The sequence below is a fragment of the Hibiscus syriacus genome, unplaced genomic scaffold (assembly GCF_006381635.1).
Source record: "Hibiscus syriacus cultivar Baekdansim isolate YM2019G1 unplaced genomic scaffold, ASM638163v2 tig00110374_pilon, whole genome shotgun sequence".
NCBI classification, from domain to species: domain Eukaryota; kingdom Viridiplantae; phylum Streptophyta; class Magnoliopsida; order Malvales; family Malvaceae; genus Hibiscus; species Hibiscus syriacus.
In genome coordinates, this window is record NW_024062710.1 from 213,157 (window position 1) to 233,441 (window position 20,285).

The 20,285-nt window shown below is 34.9% G+C and overlaps 1 protein-coding gene and 1 non-coding gene across 2 annotated transcripts; both read right to left on the minus strand.

Moving 5' to 3' along the window:
* Window positions 1-881: 881 nt before the first annotated feature.
* Window positions 882-19,730, minus strand: LOC120121517 (thioredoxin-like 1-1, chloroplastic). The gene is made up of 4 exons (XM_039140859.1): window positions 19,598-19,730; window positions 19,033-19,212; window positions 18,675-18,839; window positions 882-1,187 (listed from the first exon to the last, which is right to left on the minus strand). Exons 1-4 carry the CDS (start codon window positions 19,703-19,705, stop codon window positions 882-884), a joined length of 759 nt encoding a protein of 252 aa, XP_038996790.1. The 5' UTR covers window positions 19,706-19,730.
* LOC120121529 lies at window positions 17,245-17,440 on the minus strand. The gene has a single exon (XR_005515997.1). It is a non-coding gene; the product is annotated as a U2 spliceosomal RNA (small nuclear RNA).
* Window positions 19,731-20,285: the final 555 nt, after the last annotated feature.

The window sequence follows — 20,285 nt, forward strand, 5'->3', positions numbered from 1 at the left end:
CATATCACCCAATTCCTCACAACATTTGTTTAGAGAGAATCTTGTTATTCACTGGCATGGAATTTGACAGCTTTATTAATTGATTTTTACTATAATCTTCAAATTACCCTATTGCCCTAAACATTTCTGAAAGCTCTGTTTCTTGATTGTTTACAGATTGGAACACCCTGGTTTGATGGAATCACTTACAGAGTAAGTTTCAGCAATTGCTTTTCAATGTAGCCCGGAACATACTTGCATCATGCATATTATGGAACGCAAAGAGAAGCTGGGTTATATGGATCAATCATTGTGGGACTTCCTGGTGGAAATTCAGTACCTACGATCGACTATAATAGGAACATCATCCTCAACGATTGGTACGGTTCCATAACATCATTGATGATCAAGCTCTCGGCTTCTGCTCCTTTCCCATGGATCGGAGAGCGTAAGATGAATATCACAAAAAAATAGATTAAACCCTCTGTTTATACAAGCATTTTGTAATAGATTCTTCAGAAAATTTTGAATTTAAGAATCATTTACAATCTATGGTAAGCACTAGGCACGGTGAAAAACAGATAACAATCTCGGGATTCATTTGTCATTAAACGCTAACACAAAGGAAAAAATAAAAGAAAAAGGCTTTCATTTTATATAACCATATATTGATATGAATGTAATCTTTTACATCAACTCAACATATTCACAGCTACTTACTCTTCAAATTCAATCACCCTTGAACCAAAAGCGGGTTAGGATCCAAAAAAATAAATCCAAAAACCTACAACTCCATGGAGGAGACAAATTGACATTAATGGCATTTCAACCTCTACTATGTTTTCCATTTATAACATGAATGTTTGTATACGGAAGACGAACATGGAACTCTAGTAACTGTACTACAATGGCAATTTTGGGGGAAGACCTTCGAGGTCTTTCAAAAGGAAACCTAACATCATCCCCCAACACCAACCAAGGTTTTCTCCTCGCTCTCTCTCGGGTTTAAGCATGTTTCCGATACCAGGATGTCTTCCTTTTTCAGGAACAGGATTCGGATTGGGTTGAACTGGTTTTGGTTTGTAGGTAAAGGAAAGGTCTTTGTTGACAGCTAATGCCAATAGCTCCTTCTCATCGAGACCTTTTGCCGGCCCGAGGCTGCATCGATCTATTGTGTTCTTGGACAATGCATTCTTGAACTTTTGGATCTGCGGAATCATTCTGACCATTGTAATTGGAACATATATCTTGGTAAACAGGGTGAAAAAATCGACAAACAATATAGATTATGCCAATGTCAAATGAGATTCGAAACCAGTAGCATCAGCTGAGCAGCAATCTATCTGTCAACAGTCTCGAAAATTAAGCGACAAAATATCATGCCTTATATCAGAATATATTTTAGGTACGGGAAAAGAAAAATTATAAGTTTTTTTAGTATTTTGTGATGATTAAAAGGTATTCCTTTCTCTCATTAAATTGTTGACTTTTTTTTGGTCAATTTTTTTTATAATTAGTCACAAGTAGACAAATGAGTTAAGGAAAGGTAAAACAAAAGATGAAGTTTGCTGAGGTAAACGCACTTTGTTTCGTTTTAATATTATAATTTATAACGTATAGTGATAGCTTACGAAACAATGGGATCAATATAGACCTTTTCATAACGACATCATGGTATTATTGTCTTCGTTGCACTGCGGAGAGCCGTTGAACTTACCAAAGTGGAGAATCTACCATTGGTCATCAATGCCCCCCCCCCCCCCCCAAACCATTGGTAATATAGAGTGCCGAGTGCCGACGATATTTTAAAAGCGAAGCCCACAATTGCAGATGCCGAGGAACTAGGTAGTTTAGTTGTTGTCATGTCCCAATACCATCATTAAAAATATGATTTGATTATACCACTCTAAAAAATGTAATTATTTTTATATTAAATAAATATAAGTAATTATTTTCATTTCATTTGGATCATCTAATTATTATTTTTTAAATCATACTTGACATTACATTTTGGCCACTATTCGTTAAAAAATTAATAAAATTATTGACGTAGTATTTTAATTTTTTTCAACTATGACATAACATTATCTTATGGTGATACATCGATATTACTGTTATTAGTTTAACGATATGTAACAAAAATGAAACTAAAACATTGCCATATGTATAATTTTGAAACAAAAAATAATTTGATTATCAAAATGGAACAAAAATAATAATTAGAGTAGTAAACGTGTAGATTACCAAATTTTAATTCACGAGTACTGACCCAGGAGTTGTATCCCAAGCTTTACGTGAATTAGAGTGCAGAAAAATTAATTTACTAATACTACGAAGAGGAGCCCACCTTTGGTAATCCGGACAAGGTGACGAAATAAAGCAACTGCTAGACGCCTTGAGCTAATTTATCTGCCGACTCTCACCACCAATTCACACGCCGCCCTTTTAATGTGTACAAGGAATAAATGGGAGAGTCATCGGCAGAAGGTCCTGGTAGTAGGGAGAGTGTTTTTTTTATTGATGAGCTGGTTTATCAAATGTTTGCTTTTAAACATTTGACAGACAAGTACTGTTTGTGCTTGCAATGTCTATCACTTGTTTTGATGCCAACGTGGACTACAATAAAACATTCAATCCAAATAAATGTAGAAAAATATGAAGCCACTTGGATCTCCACTTCAGTGATAATAATGCGTGTGTTTACAGGCCACAGCTGGGATGCTGAATTACATTAGAAAAGTTCCACATCCTGGCTTTGGGATTTGTGTTTGGGTGCTCCATGAAAAGACGCAAAAGTAGTGTATTAAACACAATTCTTTGACATTGTAAACACAATACATGGCGGTTGAAAGATGAAGCCACTTGGATGTCCACTACAGTGATAAATGTTTTCTTGACATTAATGTGTGTTTACAGGCCACAGCTGGGATGCTGAATTACATAAGAAAAGTTCCACATCCTGGCTTTGGGATTTGTGTTTGGGTGCTCCATGAAAAAGAGCCAGAAGTAGTGTTGTATATTGTAACAAACAAGCAGCTGTTTGTTTGATTGACGCTGATGTTTCTTTGTTTCATTTCTCTCTCTCTGGTATACTGTGGTTTATATAACCTCTGATAATTATAAGATGTTCTTAATTTTCTAACTCTTGATTACATATATATACACCACGTAAAAACCGCTATTCAAATTTACAACTTATATATATATATATATATATATATATATATATATTTTTAAACACTAAAACTAATCAATAAATTATTTTTAAACACTTTTATGTTAAAAATTTTGAGACTCAGAAATTGATTAAGTGCCAATAAATAATTTTTACGGATGTTAATGTAATAATAGAACAGCTGAAATTATATAATATTTTTTATTTTTACTTTTGAGGCTCAAGAATTGATTACGTGCCAATATAATTCTTTGACATTGTAAACACAATATAATCTTTTTAAATACTAGTTTTTTAAAAGTCAGATATTTAAATGATTTTTATTTAATGTATGTTAAATTATAATTATTTTAAGTTAAGTATTCAAACTATAATTAGTAATTAGTTATATTTTTTACCATTAATCTTTTTTATTTTAAATGATGTGGAATAACTAAAAATATACGTAATAAATAAAATATCTTATTTAAAAAATATTTGTTAAAAGTATTTTATAATTATTTTAAATTATTACATTTCTACAATATTTGTTTTTGCTAACTTTATAGATTTTTATTTTACAGATTATATTTTTATAATTTTAAAGAAATTTTTGAGAAACATAATGTTTGTCACACAATTATATATTAAAAAAGGGTGTCATTTTTCAAAAAATATATATAATTTAAATTTTTAAATAAAAATATTTTACAAATAAATTATTTATCATTAAAATTAAAACCGACATTTAGTGTGCTTTTGTATAATAATAATTATAGCTCCTAAAATTTATAATTTTTTAACAATTTAATCCTAAAATGTAATTTTTTTTATATTTAATTTTTTTTTATCAATTTAGTTATTTTTACAATACTATTAAACCAAATGAATCCATCATATTATAACTGTAGAATAACAACATTCTGCCATAGATCAGTAATAAGCTATTGTAAAATTTTTATAATATCAGAAAAATAATATAATCTTTATAGAAGAAAAATAAATAATTTAGGAATAAATACTAAATTGATAAAAAAAAATTAAATATGAGTTGAATTATTTTGAATTAAGACTAAAATGATAGAATGTATAATTTTCAGAATTAAACTTGTTATTATATCAAGTTGAATTACTGTTACTTCTAAAATTTAAATATCAATATTTTGCACCAATCATGCGTGTAAAAGAATTGTTGTTATTTCTTGAGGTCTTGTGTAACACCCTATACAAGTACGATACCCAGTCGGCTGATCAGAGTGCCACACGAAACCACCGAAGTGACTAACCAAAAATTTCCTTGCTATATTCGATGGAAAACATTCATTTATAAAATGCTTAAAATGAAATAGACAATAACATTCAAACAAAACAATTTATATTTGGGAGCTCCCTCAGATATAAAAATCAAAATATACAACCCTTGAATTTAAAACAAGTTACAACTTAGTATACAAAATAAATGTTGCAAATATACATGCCCTCTAAAGGACTCCAGACGTACTTTACTCTGGATCTGGTATGAAATTGTTGTTGGTCAAAAGCTCCTCTACTGATCTTCAACTAATCTGCGTAAGGAAACAAATTCCAAACGCTGAGCTAACTAGCTCAGTGTCATACTAACAACTAAAACATACTAACAGGGGTTCATTTATAACATGCTCAAACAACTTATAGAAGATATAATGAATCTATTTAATATGAAATCATTAGTGAGTATCCTTGTGATACTCACTTTCTACGATATGGTAGACATCATTGTGCAGTTGAGGGATCTATGCGTCTCGGCGCTCACACACCCCTTTAGTCTACCGAGGATGTAGTCCTCGAAGTCTCTGCATCGAACACCACACCTCAACTAACCTACCCCTTGCGAGTGTCGTACCTTGCGGCCTAGCTAGTCAGTTTAAAGTGTCTTGCGCACTCCTAAGGATATCCAGACTTATTCTATACTTCGACACCCTTAACTAAAAGAACTCGGGTGTCTGATTAGTTTCTCGAGCATTAAAGAAGACTAGTCTTATTTATCCCTATTTTATCTCATTTCTATGTTTGATTAAGCGTTATTATCATTTCCACTTGTAGTCTTATTTGAGAGTGATTATAGAGTTCTTGAGAATCTTATTTTCCTATTACAAACCCTTGAAAATCCTTAACTTAAAATGTATGTTGGTACCGATATTGGCCTTTCAATGTTGGTATTGAACTCTTAGTATTGATATTTTACCTTAGGTATCGATACTTTACCTTATTATTACTTGTTTTGAAAAGAATAGTATCGATACTCACCGCCTAGTATCGATACTTCCAAGCTAAGGTACCGATACTATACGGGGTATCGATATTAAATTTAGATTTGATGTTCTGAAAATAATCTCAGCATCGATTCTCCTATAGGGAGTATTAATACTTCTATCTGGGTATCGATACTCCCATGAGTACCGATACCAATTTGAGCTTCGATGTTTTCATAAATTCCTCAGTATATCGATACTCCTTAAAGGAGTATTGATACTTTTGTTCAAACTAAGCCCATTTTGCACTTCTTGAAGAACAATATTAGTAATGTTCTTACAATATTGATACCCCTGCTCGGAAAGGCCTTACTTAGGCTCAATTTTACACCTAATCTCACCCACATTGCTAGAATGAAGTTCTCACTTATTATTAATGTCTTATGTGATCAATAAGGGTCATAAATAAAGCTTCAAAACACACTTATGACATAAAACATTGAATCTATCATTAACATGCTCATCAAGCTTATTTCTCACTTTCATGCTATTTAACACTTCTAAAGATCCACTAATAAGTATGAAGAAGTTGTAAGTGTTATTACCTTGAATGCTTGATTTCTAGAAGCCCTCAACTCAACCAAGGGATAACTTTTCTTTCCTCTTGCTCTAGAGATCTCTCCCACTTATTTCTCTAATCAAGATGAGAAAAATAGATCATTGAATTAACTAAGGGATTGGATTGAAATGGAAACACTTCCTAGAACTTGAATCTATCCACAAACCACCTAGAATCCATAGATTCTCTTAAACCTTTCAAAAACCCATTTTGGAAACTATGGTTAAAAACTTACAAAATGGAGCTTAAGTTGAAGCTTGAAGAATGATGATTCACACTCTTACCTTGACTTAACCAAACTAGAATTGAAATGCTTGAAACTCTTGATTTTTGGAAGGGAATAGGAAGAGAAAATAATGCAAAATAGAAAAAAAAAATTTGGTAGGATATTTGGGGAGTGATTCACGTAACATACATAAAATAGGCGGAACATTTTCAGCTTCAAACAAAAATATGAGATTTGCACCTTAACTCCCTCTACTTTCCATTTCATAACAACCCAACAACCTTTAAAAATTCTCTTGGGCCCAATTTAAGTCCAAATGCTACCAAACTCGATCCAAGCTATTTTAATAGGTCCTTTGGGCTCAAATTATGGGTCTCAGGTCGATACAAACTACTAACCCGAGGTTTAGGGTGTTACATCTTGGATTTGAGCATCATGAATGTCTGAGATATAAACGTTTAATATTAAATGATTGAAAAATATCTTTGAATAGATATTACCTTGTACATATCCAAGATTAATTGAAAAAAATAACAATATCTTATTTATACTATATTTTAATTGAATGATTAAATTATAATATTTATAAAAAAAATATCTAGTTTGTTATCAAACATACAATTGAATGATATGAGATGTATTTTACAATAAAGTTTTTCATAAGGTGATAATGTCAACAACTTCGGAAGAAAAAGCCCTCTTGTTCTGAGTCAGAAAGTGGACGTCCCTTCTCTTCATTCTAGATTTTTATGGAAAATTCTAGACTCATCCGTATTTCTATATAATACATCAAAATCAAATCACCCCCTCACACCACCGGTCTTTCAGCTTTCCGGTCATACATTTCCGAATCTTTGCATCCCGCTCTAATGGTTAGATTTATATTTCTGCTATTCCAATTCCCCTTATGGGATTTTATTCAATTTGCAACGACAATTAGGCCTTAGAACCTGTTAATTTATATTGTATATATTTGTTTTTGGGTATAAACAGAATCTCCAAGATGCAATTATTGTTTTGGCTCTGGAAGCTGAATTGGAAAGGAAGAGAGAGGAGAATAGGTGGATGAAGGAGTTGCTAAGAGCAGCTCAACTTGAGCTTCAGGAGAAGGTTACTGAGTGTGAGCTGCTTACGAGAAACAATCAGGACATGGTTGCCAATGAAGCCACCAATCAAAAGCTGGTTCATGAGTTCATGCTCTTCATTGAAGAAGTTTACAAGAACGGCGATGGGAAGAATTCCCAAAATCTTGATGAAAAAGCTATGATGAATACCATTCTCGCCGCGATGAACGGTTGCGGTGAAACTGGAGGTTTTGGTGTTAAGGACGGTAAAAAAGAAGAATAAGAAAGTTTACAACTGAATTCATTATGGTTGTTGTTGTAGCAGAAAAAGCCCAGCGCTTATGTTTTATGTGTTTATATGGTTTTGTTTTCGTTCATTTGTAACATTTTCAATCTCTCTGTTATGTTGTAATCTTCGGAAGAAATTGTGTGAAATAAAAAAACATTATGAAAACGTACCCTTCGTTTTTTGTTATCTCAGTTAATAGAACACACTAAGAGGGTTTTTGTAGTAAATTCAGACTCTGGCCGAAGAGCACCACCAGATGATTGCTTGCAAGGATGTCAACACATATTTTCGTATTATTAAGATTTAAATTTTTAAAAATAGGATAAAATTTTACTAGGATTCAAACTTTTAAAAATAGGATAGAGTTCTACTAAGATTTAAATTCCTAAAGATAGGATCTACAAGCACTATAAATAGCCATTGTAACTCACCATTGTAAGACACGATTTACATACAAAACATAGAGGAAAGCACGAGAAGATACAAAGGCAAAACTATTGTAAAGGATTCGAAAAGAAAATAAAAGGTAACATTTTTTGTTGTTGCATGTGCACGTTATTTTTCTTGAGATTTGATTCGAACAACCCAAAACGTGGGTTGTGCCGATGATCAAAATGGGTGGGGTTTCGAAGTTTTGAACCTAAATCTACCCTGAAGCTTATTTTTAAAAATCGGTTTGATTTTCAATTAAAAGAAGGGAAGAGATTTTTTAGTCCCTTTATTTATTATATGGATATTTTATTCATTTATTTTTATTATTCATATTATTATTATTATATGTATATATATATATATTAAATTATTTTCATTTATTTTTTTACTATATTTTATTATTATATATATATATATTTCTTTATTATTTTACTTATAAATCTAATATTACTATATATAATTATTACTTTATTATTTTTTTTCTTATCTTACTTATTTATTTTATTTATTTTTTTTTCCTTGTATCTTATTTGTTTTCTTTACCTTGTTTATCTAACACGTTTCTCGATTTTTTTAAAGGATATTTTCAAATTAATCAAGGGTAAGTAATTAGGATCGAAACTTTACATTTTAATTTAACTTGTTATTTTTCTTAATTAAGACAACTGGAAATTACGTAGTACCGAAAGGGCAGTTCAAGGGTGCTAATCCTTCCTTGACCGTAACCGACTCCCGAGCCCGACATATTTCTGGTAAGACGCAGATCAGGTAAGCAATAGGATATCCGATCAACCCATTTATTTTTAAATAAATGATCGGTGGCGACTCCAATCCACATTTTTCTAAGTCGAAGCCCAATTCCGGGGCCCAACTGAAAGACGGTTGCGACAGCTTGGCGACTCCGCTGGGGACGGTAAGTGAGTCAGGCTAAAGTAATTTCCAATTGTCTTTTTAACGAAAAGGGTAAGTTTAAATTTTAAGGTAATATTTCGATCCTTTTTACTTACTTTTGATTATTTTCGAGTAAATAGTTGGACTAATCGTTTTTTCATGATTTCAGCCTTCAAAGTTTTCTTTTTTTCATCTAAAGGCTCTATACCCGAGCTCCGAACCCGTTTTAAGTGGGGGTGAAAGCGACGCCTTCGTGTGAATTTATTCATCGTATGAGCCTAGCAAGTAACCTTCGGGATTCATATACCTTATGCCTTCGTGTGAATTTATTCTCCGTATGGGCATAAGAGAATATGTCATCTCGAGTTTAACTTAGTCCACACAAGCCTGTGATGGGTTTAGGACTAAAGGTCTGGTAGGCCCAAGGGGGCACCAGCAAGGAGAACTCGGGTACCGTTTTTTAGAAACTAACCCAGGAGACTATGGAGAAATTAAGCCTACCCCGAAACCACATTCCGAAACCTATGACGTTTTTTTAACCTTGTTGTTTTTGTGTATTTTACTTATTTATTTTTATATTATCATTTTACTAACCTTTTTCCCTTTGTGTTTGTTTTATAGCATTTTGCATCATAACAAGAGGTTTCTGATCCCTGAAAAGGTGTTTATTACACAAAATAATCTGAATTAATGGACAAAAGTGTTGTAATACAAGAGACTAAGAACCCCGAGGTACGACTATGGTCCGAGAAGACTCAGAAAGAAAAGGGAGACAACCTTCAAGAAAGCTATGTGTCAGAGCTGGTTAGCTACGCATCTATCAGCCTAAAACAGAACAATGTGCAGGAGCTTCGAGATATCTGGGACAGTTTGAAGAATGATCGGAAACAGAAGTTCAGCCAACGGTACGGTGACATTGCACTTTTACTTCACGTTAGGATTGATGAGACCTTGATTAGAGCCATGGTCCAATTCTAGAACCTGGGATACAGTTGTTTCACTTTTAACTGGGAGGACATGGTACTTACTATCGAAGAATACACCACACTGCTACACTGTGAAAACATCAAACTAGGGCGAGTCTACGTTAAGCACACCAAAAGTCAGCCTTTCAAGAGTACACTGGCCAGAGACGCAGCCATCTGAGACTTCCTAGATCAAGTACAGAAGGCAGCCCGTCATCTTCATGGCCTGGCAAGGGAAGTCGGAGTGGTTCGACAAGGTATTCAACCAGTAACGGATGAAGGCAGAAGACTTGTCAATCTACTAGAAGCTATTCAGGGTTTAGAGGATTTAATCTGAGTGTACCTTTGATTGTTTTTATGTCTCTTACGAGATAAGATATTTTTGTCTGAATAAAGATTATTTATAATAATGAACACTTTTTCTGGATCAGTGCCTCTAAGCTGCATACATCATGCATTGCATATTTTGCATTATATATCTCATATTTATTTCTATATTTTCCATGTTTTTACATTCGTATAAAAAAACAGAACATGTCTCAGAAAGCGAAAGAGAAAACACCAAGTCTACCACTACAGACATTAAATACACATCATCCGCATAATACCCGAGCAAAGAAAAGACAAATGGAGGCCAGAATGGAAAAACTCGAGGAGAACATGGCAAGACTACAAAAAGAACTGGAAGATAAGATGGCTCAAAACAGTCAGAGCACTCTGGAATCCATCAAGAAAAACCAGGAATCCTTGGTCGACCAAATAGTGGCCAAGTTATCATGTTTACAGCAAGTTAGTGCAGAAGGGGGAAGTCCATTCGAAGGGGTAACCATGTCACCAACCTCACAGGTGGTTATCTCACCCGAGATCATACCAACACCACAAGAGAACTCTTCTGCTGTCAAAAGAAAAGCACCATCTGTTGTAAAGGTGCAAACTTCCACAACTAATCATGATAATCGTCCAGATGATTACGGTATCCCGGATTTCGATGAAGATGACAAAGCGAAGAAGATAGAAGAGAAGATCAGGATGCTAGAAGATCGAATGAAGTTGGTCCAGGGGGATCATGACTATTATGGAGTGGACGCAAGAGAGCTGAGCCTAGTTCCAGATTTGGTGCTTCCGCCAAAATTTAAAGTTCCTGAGTTTGAAAAATTCGATGGAAACAACTGCCCATCTTCCCATATCACTATGTTCTGTCGGAAGATGACAGGATATGGAGGGAATGACCAACTCCTGATACACTTCTTTTAGGAGAGTCTGTCCGGTTCTGCTATCCGTTGGTACAACCAGCTCAGCCGAACTCATATCAAAACATGGAAAGACTTAGCCAAGTATTTCCTGGAACAATATAAACATATCAACAATATGAGACCAGACCGGGTTATGCTACAGAGTTTGGAAAAGAAGCACAATGAAAGTTTCCGACAATACGCACAGCGTTGAAGGGATTTGTCTGTCCAAGTTCATCCACCCTTGGATGAAAATGAAACTAAAAAGTTGTTTTTACAGACCCTGAAGGCACCTTACTTCGGGCACCTGGTGGCAATTACATCGGGAACTTTCTCAGATCTAGTTATGGCTGGTGAGATGATCGAGCTAGCTATAAAACAAGGAAAAATTGAGGGAGATATCAACAATGTCAGTACCTACAACGCCAACAAAGGTGTTACGGTCTCAAGTCCAAAAACTGTTGCAGTTGTACCGTCTAGTACTTCTAAACAAACTCAGAGAGGACCAAGGAAAGAAAAGATTTGCATCAGTCCAATCCCAATGACATATGAGGAGTTACTCCCAACGCTAGTTGAGAAAAATCTTGTGACTCTAGTTCAATCCAAACCTAAAGAGGCCCCATATCCTGAAGGTCATGATATTAACGCCGTATGCAGCTATCATATCGAGAGCTCAGGGCACACCACTGAGAATTGTGGGGCATTGAAAAGTAAGGTCCAAGATCTGATCGATTCAGGGGCATTCACTTTCAATATATAATAGGGGCATTCTGATCGAGAGTCATACGGGGCATCCATTAGGAATTTTGTTGCATTATCAAGTATATCAACTTGTTTGAACTTGTTTTTCTTTCGTACTTCTTATGCGTAAACATTTTAAGTCACTTGACGTTTAAACATTTTAAATAAAATGCTTCATTCTTAGGAGATGAGCAAATTTTAATCTTGAATTCCTTGAATATCACCTCAATTAAAAACTGTTTAATAATTGAGGTTGTAAATCTTTGAAAAATGATAAGATTGAACCCTGCAAAACAAAGACCCCTTGGTCCTAATTTAAAAGATACATCAGACTACATATTTTTCTCTTACCGAGCTAAGTTTTCTCTTCTCATGAAGAGTCCATCCAAGGTTTGGTATTCAGACACGTATTAAGAGCGAACAGAATAGGGCAACTAGCACATGAGATTGCAAAACTAATTTATACCCTTGTTTATGATGTTCAGGGATGATAATGATCTTTACAGATGGAATAGTCGAGTAAGCAAATCTAGTTTAGGTCAGTTGTTTGGAAATTGAAATCTAAAGATGAGATCCCTTGACTTTCAAAAACACCTAGACTATAATAGGTTCTTCTTGACAATCTTAAGAAATTAAATCCGTAAAGCTGAGCTATTCCACTAAGGAAATTGGTTATAGAGGAAACTCGAAAGCCCTGGCTTTATGAATAGATTATGTTCAAACTATGACACTGCTCGGACACTTGGCAATTCGGTGTTTGCTCCACTGCTTTTGTCAGGCCAAAGACTTTGTGATGAGATGAACCCTTCAGTTAAACCTGATAAAAGTGATAATAAGTTGTCCCTCTAAAGCAATTGGTTGAACGCCCTGACTTTATGGATTCGGCTATCTAGACAATGGCAAAATAAATCAAATTCATCTAAAAAGAAATTTTCGGTAATAATAGACTAAGGGAGTTGAGAAACACCTGTTATAGTCAAATTCACACGAGCACTCAAGAATTTCATTTTTTAGACCGATATTTCTGCACTACCTTTGTTAGAAGAGCTTACGAAACTTGAACAAATGGAAGATTTAGAGAACTGAAACAGAAGTGTTCTGAAAAGTCTAGTCATTGATTATGCTAGTTGTATCATTTTGTTCGCCTCTGATCAAAATACCAAATCAAGAAAGAGGGGCATGCCATGATCTTCACGATAACCAAATCGATGAAACAAACCCACCTCTAGACCAACTTTTCGATCTTGATATTTGTCAAAGATTTGCAGCTATCAAAGATTAAAAGAGTGTTTGATTCTTTTGATATCCAATGAACTCATGTTTTATGATTTGCTTCAATTGTGAAACCTAGAAAGAGATAACTTTTTCAAAAGTTCTTTTTAATATTTTTCAAAATTTTGAAAATTCGAAAGAAGAAAAGCATTTTCAAACAAGATAAGTTCTCTGGAAGCATATCTTGGAATTCAACAAATATCGCTCCGAAGCTCAAGATTGAAACAGAGGCAAAGGAAACCATCTTTGGGGCAAAATTTGATAAGGGAAGGAAAAATTGTCTTGAGGTCTGCAAGAGTACACCCTAGTGGAAATGAAGACAAATTAAGTCAGAATGAAGACTGCACACGCAGCCATTCCCCTCACATCTCAACATATACATCAACACGTACATACATGACGCATGAAATTTGCATCTTTGAATTCATCATCATGAGCAATAAAAACCTTGATTTTTCCTCCTTTGAGGGCAAATTCAACAGCAAATAAATTTCATTTGGGCATACATCAAGCATACATCATCAGGATAGTTACATCCATATACATTTTACAGATCTTTCAGGAGAAGATGAGATTAAAAACTAACTCGACAGATTGAAAGATCGACATTTATCTCCAGATTCAACATTTCCAATATAAACTTTGTCTCACTTAAGACAGACTCATTTAATACAGATGATTATCTCACTCAAATTTGTTTTTCTTAAAATATACTTTGTCTCACTTGACACTGTTTTTCTCGAAAAAAGATTTATTTCACTCAAGATTGTTTTTCTTAAAACAAGATTTGTCTCGCTTGAGACCGTTTTCACTCGAAAGAAGGCATTTCATTTCACTCAATGCTATTTTTTTAAGAAAATTTTATCTTGCTTGAGATAGTTTCCCTCGAAACAGAAAATTTTGTCTCCCTTGAGACAGTTTCTCTTGAAAACATTTCCCTTGAAATTATTTTTCTCTCTCCTGAGATAGTTTCCCTCGAAACAGAAAATTTTGTCTCCCTTGAGACAATTTCTCTTGAAACATAAACATTGAAAACATTTCCCTTGAAATGATTTTTTTTCTCTCTTGAGATAGTTTCCCTCGAAACAGAAAATTTTATCTCCCTTGAGACAGTTTCTCTTGAAACATAAACATTGAAAACATTTCCCTTGAAATGAATTTTATCTCGCTTGAGATAGTTTCCCTTGAAACGAATTTTATCTCCCTTGAGACAGTTTCTCTCCAAACATAAACTTTGAAAACAATTTAACGAAATCTTTGAATATGTTTTCCTTCAAACAAATTTTGTCTCCCTTGAGACAGTTTCTCTTGAAATGACACAATTTTCTCGAGAATAGATTTCAACTTCACAACGAAGGATATTGGACTTCAGACAACGCAAGTTCAACTTCAAGACGAAGGGACCGCTGCTTATCAACAACAACTTCCCAATCTCAGAGCCAATTTCAACTTCACAACGAAGGATATTGGACTCCAGACAACGCAAGTTCAACTTCACGACGAAGGGACCGCTGCTTGTCAACAACAACTTCCCAATCGCAGAGCCAATTTCAACTTCACAACGAAGGATATTGGACTCCAGACAACGCAAGTTCAACTCCACGACGAAGGGACCGCTGCTTGTCAACAAAATTTCATTCAGAGTCAATTTCAACTTCACAGCGAAGGATATTGGACTCGAGACAACACAAGTTCAACTTCACAACGAAGGGACGACTGGTTGTCAACAAACAATTTCCCGGTTCCAGAGCCAATTTCAACTTCACGACGGAGGATATTGGACTCGGAACAATGCTACTTACTTGGATTTCAACTTCACGACGAAGGATATCCAACTCAAATAAGGATTATCTGCCATTAAAATTGTCGAGTTCGACTCATTCAGCTCGATGACACATCAATCGCACTACTTTCCGGTTGCAGTCGAGGTTTTCAAGTCGAGAAGATGACCTGGGTTAGCCGTGCCTTAGTGACAAGCAACCATTTTCAAACAACATAGCTTAAGTCAAGAAAAAGCTATCTGTCAATGAAGATTTCCGAGTTCGATTCCGATCCAAGGTCTTTAAACCGAGAAGAAGACCGAAGGGTAACAGGAATCCACATGCTGATTCAAATTCCGAACTACGGCTTCAATTTCATATCATTTCAAGATGAACTCGACTTCACGATGGAGGAGTCATCCGTAACTCAATTCGACAGTGAGTTATTGAAACATCAGAGTTAATTTTCAACTCCACTGAACGAAAAGTGTGTCTTTTAATCTTTGCCCTATCCCCATTACACGACTATGGGCAAAGAGGGGCAGCTGTCAACACACATTTTCGTTCTATTAGGATTCAAACTCCTAAAAATAGGATAGAGTTCTACTAAGATTTAAATTCCTAAAGATAGGATCCACAACCACTATAAATAGCCATTGTAACTCACCATTGTAAGACACGATTTACACACAAAACATAGAGGAAAGCACGGGAAGATACAAAGGCAAAACTATTGTAAAGAATTCGAAAAGGAAATAAAAGGTAGCATTTTCTTTTTTTTTTCTTTTGCATGTGCACTTTATTTTCTTAAGATTTGGTTCGAACAACCCAAAACGTGGGTTGCGCCGATGACCAAAATGGGTGGGGTTTCGAAGTTTCGAACCTAGATCTACCCCGAGGCTTATTTTTAAAAACCGATTTGATTTTCGGTTAAAGGAGGGGAATAGCTTTTTTAGTCCCTTTATTTATTATATGGATATTTTATTCATTTATTTTTATTATTCATGTTATTATTATTAAATGTATATATATATATATTAAATTATTTTAATTTATTTTTTTACTATATTTTATTATTATATATATATATATATTTCTTTAATATTTTACTTATAAATATAATATTACTATATATAATTATTATTTTATTATTTTTTTCTTATCTTACTTATTTATTTTATTTATTTTATTTTTCCCTTGTATCTTATTTGTTTTCTTTACCTTGTTTATCTAACACATATCTCGATTTTTTCAAATTAATCAAGGGTAAGTAATTAGGATCGAAACTTTACCTTTTAATTTAACTTGTTATTTTTCTTAATTAAGACAACTGTAAATTACGTAGTACCGAAAGGGCGGTTCAAGGGTGCTAATCCTTCCTTGATCGTAACCGACTCCCGAGCCCGACATATTTCTGGTAAGACGCAGATCAGGTAAGAAATAGAGTATCCGATCAACCCATTTATTTTTAAATAAATGATCGGTGGCGACTCCAATCCATATTTTTTTAAGTCGAAGCCCAATTCTGGGGCCCAACTGAAAGACGGTTGCGACACAGGACATGATGAATCTTCATATTACCCAATTCCCCTCATCATTTGTTTACAGAGAATCTTGCTATTCACTGGCATGGAATTCGACTGGTTTTATTTATTTATCCTACAATCTTCATCTTTACCCATTTGAAAGCTCTGTTTCTTGACTGTTTACAGATTGGAGCACCCTGGTTTGATGGGACTGAAGGAGTAGCTCAGGGTCCAGTCTAGCCTGAAACCACTTTCGCATATCGATTCGTCGTCTACAGAGTAAGTTTCAACAATTCAAAAAGCTCATGCGTGGTTTTTGTATAGAATTATACACTGACAATTCAGATTTTCAGTCACTTTTTGTAAGGTATGACTCATAAATATACCGATAAAGAGGACAGGGGATGGAGTGAACGAAGCGAACATCAACTGTCCTTACAAAGAAAGTCTCGTAGAGGGGGTTACGATTATGTGGGTTGTGGGTGCGGGGGCACAGCCCCGCGGTACGGTACAGGTTAATTTTGTAATTATGTACCAGGATTTTCTATTATAAATAGAGATATAACCTAAACCTATGAGAATTGAATAAAATTTTCTAGCGCCGCCTAGGCACCGATGACGTAAGTACATTGTCGAACCTCGTTAAAATTTTTGTGTTCTCGTTTACTTTGCCCGATTTATCAACACTTTTGTTATAGATTCGGATTTTTAATAGAGATTAAAATCGGATCCTTTGAAACACTTCCTTTTTTCACACTCTGTACGCATTCCAGCGATCTTTTTGCTCTCCTTGTCTTATTTGTCTGTTACGGATATTATTAGGATTCAAATGTTGGTTTAAAAACAAATTGACCTATGATCGGGTGGGGTGCGCCAGGTTCGAGCTTTAGTGCAGCGCTTGAGCGACGCGCGAAAGACCCAATAGCAAGCTATTGTTGAGGCCAGTCCCCCTAAAAAAAAAAAATTTAATATCATGTGCACCGATGGCCCACGTATCAGATACTAAACTGATAATAACAGATACTACACTTGATCTTAGCCAAAAGGCCGCGTTTTTAATAGCAGCTTCTTCCTTCATCTTTTCATGCCTTTCCCACGTGGGGTTTAGACAATGCAATCCACAACTCCCGGACGATTACCTTCATCTTCATCTCCGATTTTGCAGACAATTCTTGTGCACTGAACTTCAAAACAGCCATTTCTTTTCTTCAAGGGTACATTTTCTCAGATGAATGAAAGTATCCTCGCATTTCTTAACTTTTATTATTTTCAATATATTTCTTTTGATGGCATTAATCCATATTTCTCGTACATCTTTTTTAACAGTAATGTTAAACTAGCTTCGAATATGGCAATTGTTTCCTTTCTGGTGATGGACATGGGAATTCATTTGTCATTAAACACTAAGCACAAGGGAAAAAGGAAAAGATAAAGGCTTTTATTTTATATAGCAATGTATATATATGGATGTCATCTTTTACTAAACATATTCACAGCTACTTGCTCTTCAATCACCCTCGAACCAAAAGCGGGCTAGGATCCAAAAACAAAAATTCCAAAAAAACAACAACTCCATGGAGGAGAAAAGTTGCCATTAACGGCACTTCAACCTCTACTATGTTTTCCATTTCTGACATGAGTGTTTCTATTCGGAAGACGAACATGGAACTCTAGTAACTGTACTACAATGGCAACTGTGGGGGAAGGCCTTTTAATTTGAGGTCTTTCAAAAGGAAACCTAACGTCATCCCCCAGCACCAACCAAGGTTTTCTCCTCACTCTCTTTCTGGTTTAAGCATGTTTTTAATACCAGGATGTCTTCCTTTGTAGGAACAGGAATCGGATTGGGTTGAACTGGTTTTTGGTTTCTAGGTAAAGGAAAGGTCTTTGTTGGCAGCTAATGCCAGTAGCTCCTTCTCATCGAGACCCTTTGCTGGCCCGAGGCTGCATCGATCTGTTGTGTGCTTGGCCAACGCATTCTTGAACTTTTGGATCTGCGGAATTATTTTGACCATTGTAATTGGAACATATACCATGATAAAGATGAGGGAAAATTCGACAAATAACATAGATTATGCATCTGCTTTGATTCTCGTAAAAAAGTTCATAAATGTGACCCCTGGAAGGAGTTATACATTCTCACCATTGGAATTCAAGTTCCATATATTTGATTGACATGCATCATAGTGGGAAAATGAGCATAAATTGACAGATAGGGTGCTTTTCTACAATTCTATTTACTAAACATATCTGATAAGATTTGCATCAGAAGAGAGGGAGTACAGGAACTAACCGTCGCATTGGTGCAGCTAAACTGGCATAGACGCCCCTGAGCTCCTCGATAGAATTGGAAGAAGGGCAGCACATGGACATTAAGGCTATAACACATGGATTTGTGCTCCTCATAATTCACCTGAAGAAACTGCAAACCCGGGTTCATCTTTGCCAATTGACAAGTCTACCAGATCCCAACATCCAGAGTCAATTAATCCAAATAAGAGCAGCACAAATACATGGAGATGTACAAATACGCAAAAGAAAGTATACCACAAAACTATGAATCTACAACCTTGGGCGAAAATAACACTGCAATCACCAGAACTACAACGCAACACAGATGATGTAAAACTATGAGCCTACATTATTACAACCTTGGGAAAAAGAGCCTTGCAGCCAATACAAGCAGGGGAGTAGAAATCTAGTATAACAAGTTTATCATCGGCATTGAACAGAGAGTCCACAAGGTCTTGTGCAGATGCCACTTCTTTCATGTTTGGTTGCAGTCCAGTTTCCCACCACTTTGGAGTTTTGCCAATAAGGCCAGTTTGTATCTGATTCAACTAAACAATACCAGAAGACAAGAGACACCAATTAGTTTTTGTTTATTGATCTTCGCCACAGATAAATTATGGGGGGAAGGAGGTTCAATCATAAACCAAATATGTTAAAATTTAGTAGTATCATTTATTTAAGAGCAAAAACCGAAACTTTTATATAAATATTTAAAGTTTGTTCATAGGCATCTGAAAAACTAAGCTAAGAATTGCAGAAGGTTAAATAAGAGAACGTGTTAATTACCAAAAAAACTCGAAATTTTAAACCAAAAAATTCATAAAACAAATTAAGAATCAATGTTCACTAATGACGTACCCTTTCTTTCCAAAAAAAAGAAAGATCCAAGATTTGAAAAAGAACAATAAAGTTGATGAAACCAACCTGTGCTTTAACGGGAACCTGAAGAAACCTTCTCGTGTCAACAGTTTTTCTTTCCAAATAGAACACTCTTTGCCCATTAAAATCACACCTCAAAGCAATAGATTTCATCTTCAAGGAAGTAAATCTATTTTCTTCAAAACAAATTCCAGAAGTTCTCCTAGAATACAAAGAACCTCCACCTTTTTAATTCTTCTGGCTACAGACACAAGCTGATGAAAGACTTGGTTTCCCCCAAACCTTAGCCATTGTTTGATTTGTCTATTTGTTTCCCATCAACCAAAACCATAACACAGATTGAAAATTGAACCCTGTTCCTTTAACTCCTAGGAAAACTAAAATTAAATATATAAAAAAGAAGAGCTTTTGCTGTGTTTATGTCTGTTATATTCTTTAGAAGTGGATGCCTTTTATCTTTTTATTTTATAGGCTTTGCCAGTTTTTTTTCTTGGCTACTTTTAGCTTCAATGATTGACCTTAAACCGCTCATCTATATTGCCTTGAGTTGAATCCAACCATATATGATGTTTTTGTAATTGGAAAAGTGTTGGCCGGTTTCTTGCTGGTCTGGAGATGCATGTAAATGTAATTAGTCAGTCTTTTGACAAGTGGTATTGTACCTAAAATTTTGCAAAATTAAAGGTCAGTTTCGGACATGCCTTCTTTTCTACAAAAACTCGACATTTGTATA